The 12,150-nt window shown below is 48.0% G+C and overlaps 1 protein-coding gene across 5 annotated transcripts in view; it reads left to right on the forward strand.

The window, feature by feature from the left end:
- Positions 1-2,554: 2,554 nt before the first annotated feature.
- Positions 2,555-12,150, forward strand: part of si:dkey-23n7.10 (SPRY domain-containing SOCS box protein 3) — a 39,237-nt gene continuing 29,641 nt past the window's right edge. For 2 of the 5 annotated variants that reach the window (XM_038808247.1, XM_038808246.1), the window contains exons 1-2: positions 2,555-2,675; positions 4,391-4,442. Coding sequence is in view for 2 of the 5 variants with exons in the window: in XM_038808245.1 (XP_038664173.1) it covers positions 4,928-4,941 (14 nt within the window). In the remaining 3 variants the exon portion in view is untranslated. Of the gene's footprint in view, positions 2,676-4,390; positions 4,443-4,856; positions 4,942-12,150 lie in introns of those variants that run through there. The other 3 variants (XM_038808245.1, XM_038808249.1, XM_038808248.1) reach the window with 2 other exon arrangements.

Raw genomic sequence — 12,150 nt, forward strand, 5'->3', positions numbered from 1 at the left:
CATGCTAAATGGGATAGATTTCAAACAGATCCAGCAGCTCAAAACTGGGCATCCATGAGGCGCTGTGGGCCAACAGCAGCAGCAGAATCCAACCACCATCGGTGAACTCATGACCCGGCATATGCCCCGTTCTACCATTACCACCGAGCCAGGCGATCAACCCTGGCTCAATGAGTAGTCTCTCGCAGAGCATGCCAGGAGCAGCACCAGGCCTACCTAAAAATGAAGCTACGTGAAAATCCCCATCCTCGGAGATGGTGCGGCCCGGTAGCTCAGCGCAAAAAGACAAGCACGCGAGGGAGAGTAAGGAAAGATAATTGGAGGTGAATTTAAACAAAAGAAAGTAACATTTTAAATTGGGTTCACAGCACCATAGCTTCAAACACAAACAACTATTTTCATAACTGAATTGAATTTATTGGTGTTCTTTGCGCCAAGGACTGCAGTCTATTCTCATTTATCTTTTATTCGGGTGAATTTATGCCAGTTTCCAGGTAGATTCCCTCCGTTCCATCCTGAAGGCACTGCCTGTTGCTGGGGTACTGTTGCTGGGAGAATATCATCCAAGTGAGTGTTTTTCTGGGAGGATCATTAACAGGAAGTTTCAGCAGGCAATTCGAGCGTGACAGCCAAGCCAGAATCTGCTTTCTTTCAATTTCTGTGTATGGGAGTTGCTGGATAACAACCAGGAATGGGAATCCGGCCAGATTATCCCTCACTGTTCCTGGAAATTTGTTGAAATCATGGGACAAAGAAGTTTGTTCGATTCTTGGTTAATTCACACATTTGTAAATATGCATTAATCTTATCTTAAATTCTGGATTCTAAAATGAGCTAATTTAACTAGTTTAGAATGATCGAGGAGGCCATTGTAGCCATCATGCCGATGTCAGGATTTTGCAAGAGCTTAACTCTCCAAACGTTGCTGTCATCTCCAAAATACGCACTTGTCCTTCCCATCTTGGCCATCCCTAATTGCCTGTGAACTGAGGACAGTTAAGTATCAACCACTGTGCTGTATGCCTGGAGTCACATGTAGATCAGACTGGGCAAGGACGGCAGATTTCCTTCCCTGAAGGACATTAGTGAACCAGATGGGTTTTTCGGACAATCGAATAGTTTCAAGGTCGCCAATTACTGAGACCCAGATTCCTGAATTGGATTTAAATTTCTCCAGCCTCAGTGGTGGGATTTGAACCTCGCGCCCCCACAGCATTTGCCCATTAGCCCAGGCCTTCTAAGGGCTGCACGGTGGCGCAGTGGTTCGCACTGCAGCCTCACGGCGCCGAGGTCCCAGGTTCGGTCCCGGCTCTGGGTCACTGTCTGTGTGGAGTTTGCACATTCTCCCCGTGTTTGCGTGGGTTTTGCCCCCGCAACCCTAAACAGAGATCTTAAACAGAGAGCCTCCATAGCAGTTCAGTTCCAATAAAATTCAAAATGCTTATTAATAATAATAATAATAAAAATAATAATAATCTTTGTTATTGTCACAAGTAGGCTTACATTAACACTGCAATGAAATTACTTCGAAAATCCCGTAGTCGCCACACTCTGGCGCCTGTTTGGATACACAGAGGGAAAATTCAGAATGTCGAATTCACCTAACAAGCACGTCTTTCAGGACTTGTCCGAGGAAACCGGAGCACCCGGAGGAAACCCACGCAGACACAGGGAGAACATGCGGACTCTGCACAGACCATGACCCAAGCTGGGAGTCGAACCGGGGAACCTGGCGCTGTGAAGGAACAGTGCTAACCACTGTGCTACCGTGCCTCCCATATCATCCAAAACAGAGTAACCCGCTTGACTGATGCCAGTGTCACTGGATACAACGTCCGCCCCTCAATGATCAGTGCCTATTGGATCTCTGGTCACTTCCATAACAACAACAACTTGCATTTATATAGCAGCCTCACTTGATAGAATGGTTCAAGATGCTTCATGATTTGTGAAACAAAATTTTGACACTGGGTCACACAAGGAGGGAGCTCCCCTGGGACAGCAGTTTTACCAGGACCGTCCTTCAACTGCGCTCGAGCAAAGAAAGTTGTACAACCATCAGAGGACAAGCAGGGCTAGTACTTGACGATGTAGATTTATTTTATTGCTCTTGTGAAATGGGCCCCTGTTTAGAAAGAACAAGTAAAATTTCAACCTCCCCCCCCCCCCCACCCCCGGCCAAAATTCAGGGGTTGTGTTTGAAGGAGGGAGAAGGTTAAAAAGCAGAAACGTGCTATCAGGGCACCCAGGAATGAGCTTTCAGAAGGGTTAACGATAGAAGCATTTCCTTAAAAACAACTGCCCGCGTGTGCAGCTGGAGGGACGGAGCAATGTTCCCGTTTGGGAATGTCATTCCCCAGTGAGCAACATTTCAGCTGGTTTTACATTCGCAATTCACAATAAAGTCCTGCCCGCCAGACCTTGATTCCTCAGAGAATTTGTGAGGGAATCAATATGAATTTAAAGGGTGGGTTTGCTCCCTGCTCCCAGCCAATGAGAGTGGGAGCTGTGGGGGTTGCTCCCAGCCGCGTGTTTACAACTTCAGCCCCACTTTGTGATAAACATCAGCGAGCGAGCTGGAGCCAGTGGGTAAGTGACTGAGGGAGCTGCAGCAATATTGACAAGTTCCTGGTGCACACACTGACAGCCTTTATGGATCGGTGCATAAAAAAAAGGTAATGATGGCCGAGCTCTATTGCTGTTAGTCCCAGAAAACTGGTCCCAAATGATCTGAACAATTCCTCTGTCTCTGTCCCCCAACCCCCCGAATCCCTGTCCATGTCCAGCATGGCGTCCTGGGCATCTGCTCCTCTATACATTGAGCTGACCCCTGTGCAGTGACTGGACTAATCTGGACTGTAAAACACTCGTTGTGAACCAGCCTTTCCTCGCAGCTTGGGTAGAATCATTCTGGTCACCGTTTCTATCCTACCCCATGACTGCACCTCCCAGATGGACTGTAGTGGCCTCAATTATACCTGGCGATGTTCAGATCCCATTTAATATTTGAGACATTTCACTGTCTTAAAGGCGCCTTATAAACACAATAACCCCATACATTTATATTGGGCGCTATCCGTGGTTAGCACTGTTGCTTCACAGTGCCAGGGTCCCAGGTTCGATTCCCGGCTTGGGTCACTGTCTGAGCGGAGTCTGCACGTTCTCCCCATGTCTGCATGGGTTTCCTCCCACAAGTCCCGAAAGACGTGCTGTTAGGTATTTTGGACATTCTGAATTCTCCCTCTGTGTGCCCGAAGAGGCGCCAGAATGTGGCGACTCGGGGATTTTCACAGTAACTTCATTGCAGTGTTAATGTAAGCCTACTTGTCTCAATAAAAAAGATTATTATTATTAATGGAAACGTATCTAAGTGTGGGGGGATTTGCTGGGAGAGTTGGCGAGTTCCCCACCGCTATCTAACCACAGTTTGTCCCCAGTCAAGCCCACACTTTGAATTATTTTTATCACTGGGGAGCTGGGAAGGCACGGTGGGGCAGTGGTTAGCACTGCTGCCTCATGGCGCTGAGGACCCGGGTTCAATCCAGGCCCCATGTCACTGTCTGTGTGGAGTTTGTACGTTCTCCCTCATGTCTATGTGGGTCTCACCCAACAACCCTAAAATGTGCAGGTTTGGGCACGCTAAATTGCTCCTTAATTGGAAAAAATTAATTGGGTACTCTAAATTTATTTATTTTTTAAATTATTGGGGAGCTGAACTCGCTGGCCACACCGGCTCCTCCGAGATCGTGCCATTATTTTGAAAGGATGTCCCAACCTCTAAGTGGGCTTGTGGGACCCCCGCATCCCCCACCCATGGGAAATGTCATCCACCCACACACACAAATGGGCATTGCCCCATACCCCAGAAGTGATGGGACCCTCGGATGTGTTCGCTGAGGGCTGCCCCCTTTTCAGGCCCTCGCATGCCCCCTTCACCCCCTCAGGCCCTGACCCTTGGCAGTGCCACCCTGTCTAACAGGCCCATGCACTGCCACCCTAGCAGACTGGGAGTGCTCCTACCGGCTTTGCCGTGCCACCTGGGCTCTTTGGCAGTTCCCCTCCAAGCCAGTCACCACCTTGACTTGGAAATATATCGATATTTCGCCGTTCCTTCTCTGTCGCTGGGTCAGAATCCTGGAACACCCTCCCTAACAGCACTGTGGGTTTACCTACCCCACATGGACTGCAGTCAGGAAGGCAGCTCACCACCTTCTCGAGGGCAATTAGGGATGTGCAACAACTGCTGGCCCACCCAGCGAAACCCACATCCCATAAAAATGAATTTTACAAAATGACGGCAGATTTTCTGCCCTAAAGGATGTGAGTGAACCAGCTGTTTTTTTTTAACGACAATTGACAATGGTCCACATTGACTTTTTTTTCATTCCAGATTTTTATTGAATTTGTTTCAATGATCTGCCATGCAAGCTTCAGTACCATTGGTAAGAACTGCCTTCCTTCTGTTCACATTCTCATTGATGGTATTAATGTACAAATTTGAAACATTTTTGAAACTTTTTTTGTAATGGAGAAGTGTATTTACAAATTGATTAACTGTGATTTTAACAAAGTGATACGAAATTAAATCACAGTGACCCCATTAGTTTAAAAAAAAAATTATTTTTCCAATCAAGGGGCAATTTAGCGTGGCCAATCCACCTACCCTGCACATCTTTGGATTTTGCAGGTGGGACCCACACAGACATAGGGAGAATGTGTAAAACTCCACATGGACAGTGGCCCGGGACCAGGATCGAACCCGAGTCCCCGACACCGCGAGGCAAAAATGCTAACCCATGTGTCGCCCTCTGATGAACCAATCCGTGATCGATACAGCATGCTGCCCTGCACTCAGAAACAGTCCTACAAAGTGCTCCCTGTGCTGCCTCAGAGGAAGTGGAGACAGGCTGCTCGCCTCTCGTTCAGTATGACATTGAGGAGGTTGGTGACCATGCAGGGATTCAGTGGGGCCATGCTTCAGACTGTGATCTCTGCAGTTCTGTGGGGCAGCCGTCATCATTGTGAGCAGCATTAAAGGAGATAATGAGATTGAGCACTTGACATTGAGAGGGAGCACTCTGATACATGGTTTTGTCTTCAACCATAATTGCACTGTTCTTAACATGCAACCCTACTTTTGCACACCCTCAGATAAGAACATCTTCTGCTGAGTGAACTCCACCAATTACCCCGTGTTCTAAAGTGCCTCTTCCGCCACCTGCTCCAGGTGATTCTCCATTCCTGACGGTGAGCTGGGAGGACCCCCTCACTACCTTCCATGGCTGCCTCCATAATGTGTCAAATTGCCCATAGCCGTTCAAATCCCGACCCAGCCCCAGTCCAGGCCATGTCCCTGGTGTTAGAGACCCCCCCCCCCCCCCCCCCCCTTGCCTTGCAAATGCAACACAAAGAGTGATGTTAGCCTATTGCATAGCGCCTCCAGAAACGATCTGTTGAATATACCAATGCATCGCAGTGGACATTGTTATGATCTCAGCTGATATTAATACTGGCCAAATCAGATCCCAGAGTGAAACCTGGCTTGATGCACCCTCACGTTTTTTGGAAACTAGGGGAAAGTTCCTGAACAAATTTACAGGGAACTGCTGATTAACATTTAACACAAAGAATAAAATGCTTATTGAGATGAGGAATGAACTATATTACACCAGACAAAAAAGTTGAAAAGAGCTCAAACACAAGAAGATAATTCAATTTCCCAACATTCCTTTACCCAACAATATATTTACAGACACATGAACCGGTGAAGAGTTACCACTACTTTTACACAAAGGCTCCTTGCGCACACATGCAAACAATTCCCTTCCGGTGAATTCTTGAACATTCACTTGATGCTTCTCACCCAATTTGTATCTCGCCCCAAGACACACAAAACCACGCTCAAAGCTGACTATTGGTTCAATTGCATAGCAAACAAATAAATTTCCTAAACACAGTCTCTCTTGTGGAATTTCCATCTCAGGGAGCTGAAAATCCCTGTCTTCACTCTCTGACACATACTGAACTCTTCTCTGTCTTTCGCTGTGTTTGTGTCACTTGACCACTGTTGCTAGGCAACAGCCCAGTTTTTTTTCTACTTTGAAGTCCCCCCCCCCCCCAAAACAAAATCACGAAACTTATAATTCCTTTTTAACCAATCTCTTAAACTTCGGAGATTGTACAACTTTGTTCAAAACAAATAAATATTATATACACAAACAAAAACAACAGACTGTCTTTTCAGCCACAGGTACATCCAGACTTCTCAGAGCCAAGGCTTGTAAACCAACGATATGAAATTGAAACCACTCTATCTCCCTGAGCACAACATTTCATTCATAAATTCTGCTTAAATATTACACATTGTTCATCACAACTTTCACAATTACAGTGTGCACCTACAGGATCAGCTTGGACATACAAGTCCCCATGCTATAGAAGAGGTTTGTTTCAGATATCTTGCCATAGGTGCAGCATTCAGATGTGAATCATCACAGGAACAGCTGTGCTTACCAAACAACGCACTGTGCCGGAGTGGAGCAGCTTACGGAACCTCTTCCTGCATTGAATCCGTGATCAGGCTCAGACCCTGTGTGTCCACAGTAGACGTCCACATGGTGGAGGCTATCTCCTGCCATGTCCATGGTAGAGGCTATCTCCTGCCATGTCCGTGGTAGAGGCTATCTCCTGCCATGTCCATGGTAGAGGATATCTCCTGCCATGTCCGTGGTAGAGGCTATCTCCTGCCATGTCCATGGTAGAGGCTATCTCCTGCCATGTCCGTGGTAGAGGCTATCTCCTGCCATGGCCATGGTAGAGGCTATCTCCTGCCATGCCCATGGTAGAGGCTATCTCCTGCCATATCCGTGGTAGAGGCTATCTCCTGCCATGTCTGTGGTAGAGGCTATCTCCTGCCATGGCCGTGGTAGAGGCTATCTCCTGCCATGTCCGTGGTAGAGGCTATCTCCTGCCATGTCCATGGTAGAGGCTATCTCCTGCCATGCCCATGGTAGAGGCTATCTCCTACCATATCCGTGGTAGAGGCTATCTCCTGCCATGTCCGTGGTAGAGGCTATCTCCTGTCATGTCCGTGGTAGAGGCTATCTCCTGCCATGTCCGTGGTAGAGGCTATCTCCTGCCATGCCCATGGTAGAGGCTATCTCCTGCCATATCCGTGGTAGAGGCTATCTCCTGCCATGTCCGTGGTAGAGGCTATCTCCTGCCATGTCCGTGGTAGAGGCTATCTCCTGCCATGTCCATGGTAGAGGCTATCTCCTGTCATGCCCATGGTAGAGGCTATCTCCTGCCATGCCTGTGATAGAGTCTATCTCCTGCCATCCCCGCTTGGCCATCATGAGCAGGTTCTGTTGGTCGTTAAGTTATAATGTTTGCAGCATCTCTGAACATCCACCAAGATTTGGAGGTCCTGTTCACTGAAGTGGGTGCAACTCCTATTGCTCCTTCATTTGGCATTCTTTATGACATTCTGGTGTGACAGTTCAAAATAAATGGGTACGTAAGTCTTCCAGTTTCCATTTATCTCACACAGACCATTTACCTCTTACATACCTGAGCCATGTTCTCTCGCTCAGCAATACCTGATGCTGAGGGTGTGCGAATGGGTGCTGCATGAATGCAGGTAACTTGGCATCAGTTTACATCACTCACAGATGTACTCTGCAGGTGACCTGCTCTCTCTGAATCGCGGTGCTGTGCTCTGACAGTGTACAGCAGTGAGGCTCCTGGGCGAGGCTCCATGGCAAGGCTGCACCCTGGGAGAGGGAGCAAAAACAATAGGTAGAAGGGCAAAGATTCTGCATGTATCAGTCTTCCCCTGAGGAAATATGTTAATCTGAGTCAATGCAGAGTGCCGTGAGCAGATTAGGCTGCCACCTCCATGGTTGTGTCTGTGAAACATTTCCAGCCTTAATGTCACAGAATGAGTTCTTTCATTACAATAGGAACAGGCAGCTGTGATCTCTACATTTTCCTTTGGGGAACCCAGGATGGGCCATCTCTTCCAGTGTCAGCAAGCAGTTGGACAACTGTTACAACTAGTGCGCACCTGATTCCTTTGATTGACATCTCATCCTTAGCACAGCAGCCCAATTATGTATTTCCTGGATCCCAGCAGGAATGCCTTGTAGATTCTTCTTTTATTGTACACCAAAGACTTGTTCACTATGTTGGGTACGCTTCAACGTCTCTATTGTTTAATGGGCTGGTGGAGCTGACTCCTTCACACCAGCAACAACTTATTTTTCCCACAGTTGGTGTGACAAGTCTGGAACTTTCACTGCGCATCTGCCTTGAGAGCAAAAATCAAGGCCTTGGACTCCAAAACTCACATTGGAGGTGTTGAGACTGTCAGGTTTTATAAATAGTTATACTTTGAACTGCCTGTATAATTCCAAGATAGAATGATGTTGGGAGTCTAGAGGATAGCTAATTAACATTTCTACCTGGATACAAGGCCCATTTGATTCACATTGTGAAGAAGGTGGGGTTTTGGATGGGAAGAGCCCTTAACAAACCATTGTAGTATCAGGTTACAGGTTTTTCTAAGATATAACTTACAAACACAAGCTGGGCTACTGCCATTTGAGAGGCAGAGAACAGGTGATGGAGGCAGCTAGTCTTGCACTTGAAGAGAGAACTGGAGGAAACATTGCCACCCAATACTAGATGTTGGATCTGCATCATGACGTATCAGGGGCAATACGGGTCTTGAGAGTTGAAAGGTGAAGGCTGGTATATTTACAAGCGCATGAATATGGGTTTACCATGCAGAATTTGGATGGGAGCTCACACTCAGATTGAAGGGCTCCTGGTTAGGGCAAGGTAGGAGGCCGGCCGGGAGAACATTAGAATAGTTGAGCCTGGAGGCAAGATCATCACTGGATGAAGATCTCAGCAGCCAATGACCCGAGGAAATCGCAGTCTCGGCAAGAGAGTGGTTAATGGGCCAGAACATCGTCTCTGGATCAAGTAGGTTGCCAGGTTTGTGAGTAGTCTGGTTTAGCATCAGACAGTGGACAGGGAGAAAATGGGAGTTGTTGACTTAGGGAACAAAGTTTGTAGAGGAATTGAAGAAAATGGCTGGGCTTTCCCCAGTGTTTAACTGGAGGAAACATTGCCACCCAATACTAGATGTTGGATCTGCATCATGACGTATCAGGGGCAATACGGGTCTTGAGAGTTGAAAGGTGAAGGCTGGTATATTTACAAGCGCAGAACACAATGAGATGGGTCTTATCTCTCTGGCTCTGGGGTCCAAACTGCCCGGGCCCCTGCTCCCAGGGCCCTCGCACTAACTCGCTATGGCCCCCCCCCCCCCCCCCCCCCCCCCCACCAAGTCCCTTATTACATTTACACAATATTCATGTACAGTTTCTATATACAGGGCAAAAAACATCTGGGAAAAGAGTGTTCATCACAGAGTCGATCAGTCCGCCGACCATTGAGACATCCCGGCCCTCTCTAGTCCTTCCACAGACTCAACAGCCTATGAGGTAGTCACGTTGTCAGCGGCCGTTGACAGTTCAGGAGGCACCATCTCCTATGGGGGGGACTGGTCTCACCGACTTCCAATGGTACAGCTGACAGGGTTGACTTGGGAGATCCCAGCTCCCTCTGCTCAGGAACACTCACAGGAGTGCTGACAACACCACTGGGACACATCTGCTTTGAAATGGGTGTCACCGTCCCCTGGCTTATCAAATGGTCAATATGCTTTTTGACAATCCTTCCATTTGCATTCACCATATATGACTCAGAACCCAACTGGGACAAAATCCCTTCAGCTAATCATAGTGGACCTGAGGCAAAGTTATGAGCTAAGATCAGGTCCCCCAACCGGAATGATCTGCCGCTCCCTTATGTGAGGCATGACATGCCTCCAACCTCCACAGGCAGCCCAGTAGCATAGTGGTTAGCACAGTTGCTTCATAGCTCCAGGGTCCCAGGTTTGATTCCCGGCTTGAGACACACTCTGTGCGGAGTCTGTGCGGAGATCCACGTGTCAGTGTGGATATCCTCCGGGTGCTCTGGTTTGCTCCCACAGTCCAAAGATGTGCAGGTTAGGTGGCTTAGCTACGCAAAAGTGTCTAAAAAAGGTTAGGTGGGGTTAAGGGGATAGGGTAGAGGTGTGGGGACAGGGTGGAGGTATGGGCTAAGGCAGGGTGCTCTTCCCAGAGGCTGCTGCAGACTCGATGGGCCAAATGACCTCCTTCTGCACTGTAAATTCCATGATTCCATGCCAAGTTAGGAAACACTAAATCCAAATCAGTACTGAGGTGACAGCGCACACTTCATGGCCATACGCCCCATACTTGATTAATTTCTCCTTCAGCCATGCAATGGAGCTCAGTGCCACCTGTTTTGGTCCACTCCATCACCTGACCTATCTCAATCACCTTTTCCAACATTATGGTCATTTCACCCAGGGCTTTCTTTTGGATGTAGAGATTGTGGACTCCACAAACCAACTGGTCTTGCAGCGTATCACCGAGTCCGGTCCCGAACTCGTAGTGCTCAGTGAGCTGACAAAGCCTGGCTATGAAGGCTGAGATGGACTATTCAGGGTGCCTAACAGTGGAGTTGAATTGATACCACTGGAGGATGATCAAGGGCCATGGGTTAAAATGTTCCTTGACCAGCTTGACAATCTGATCAAAGGTCTTTGAGTCGAGTGCCTCCAGGGATGTGGGGTTTCTTATCAGATTGGGGCCCACAAACATTCAGAGTGTCACCTTTTGCCTGTCTTCCCTTGTGATCTCGTTTGCAGTGAAAAAGTAGTGGAGCTGTTCGATGTACTGGCTCCAATCGTCAGCCCTTTGGTCAAACGGGTCTAGTTTACTGGTAATTGGTATTTTCACTCATGTTTTGATGGTTCCTGACTCTTGTTGGTCCTTCTTTCTTTTTCCAATTACTTCTCCCCCACCCCTTTCGAATCACGAAATAGTGCCTGCTACGATTGAACCTTTTACCTCGTCACCAGCGTGGTGACACGCGTAACATTCTGGAGGCTTCCAGTGGTCCCAAAGGGGTTTATTAATGAAAGGCAAAGGCTGTTATATATAAAGACACAGAACACAACAGGATGGGTCTTATCTCTCCAGCTTTGGGGTCCACAGTACCCAGGCCCCTAATCCCAAGAGCCCTGTGCTAACTTACTATTGGTCGGGGTTCACGCGCTCCTGCGCAATTGGGCTCGCGTTGGCCACGTGGCGCACTAGGCCTGCTCCCTTAAAGGAGCCACGCTATGATAGTGACCTACTCCGCCACCCAACATACCATCCACCCGACCCAGGTAAATGCAGTTACGACGGCTCAGTCCAGTGACCACTACCCTCGCAGCCAAGTAACTATTGAAGACCAGCCCAAGGAAGACTAGCCAATCGAGGATTAACCAACCTGTGTGTGCGCCATTACATATGTCCCCTGACTCCAACAATGCCAGAGACCAGCCACAAAGAAGAATCATAAGGAACCCAGTCCTGTCCAGGGTATAAGATCTGTCCACACCTTCAGAGATGATACGCAGGGATTCCACAATCCCCAAATAACATAAATACAAAAGAAAAACACAAGACATCTAGTTCCAACTGGGGGCTACCCTCACCCACAATGAGGACATACATGGCCATGTCAACCACCACCACACCCACCATCTACCCGCCTCACTGCTGTGGTGCCACTCATCCATAAACAAAGTGAAGGGTACCTAAACAGTATTCCCTCCTTGTAAAAACAAAGATTACAGCACATAAAAAACAAAATGGGAAAATACTGGGCAACCCTCATGTCGCACAACTGATTCAGGATTATTTTCACCATATAATAGAATAGCAGGCCTCTGCGCTCATATATCATACACACTTGTCAGCATAAACGACAATAACATAAAATTAGAGGCATATTCACAAGGGGATAAATTTCAGGAATATTGATGAACTGCAGAATAATATCACCACCCATGGAGGTGGGAAAGGCCAAAGCCATGACAGGTTCTCGAAGCTTTCAGGATCCCTCCAGAGTTCCATCGAAGCCCCCGCACCTCGGCTATGCTGTCGTTCCGAAGCCCAGGTCATGAGAAATCTTGGCCCCTGGTGGGAGGCGATGACCCATCACATCCACCCACCTCCAAGC

Source organism: Scyliorhinus canicula, chromosome 9, assembly GCF_902713615.1.
Source record: "Scyliorhinus canicula chromosome 9, sScyCan1.1, whole genome shotgun sequence".
NCBI classification, from domain to species: Eukaryota; Metazoa; Chordata; class Chondrichthyes; order Carcharhiniformes; family Scyliorhinidae; genus Scyliorhinus; species Scyliorhinus canicula.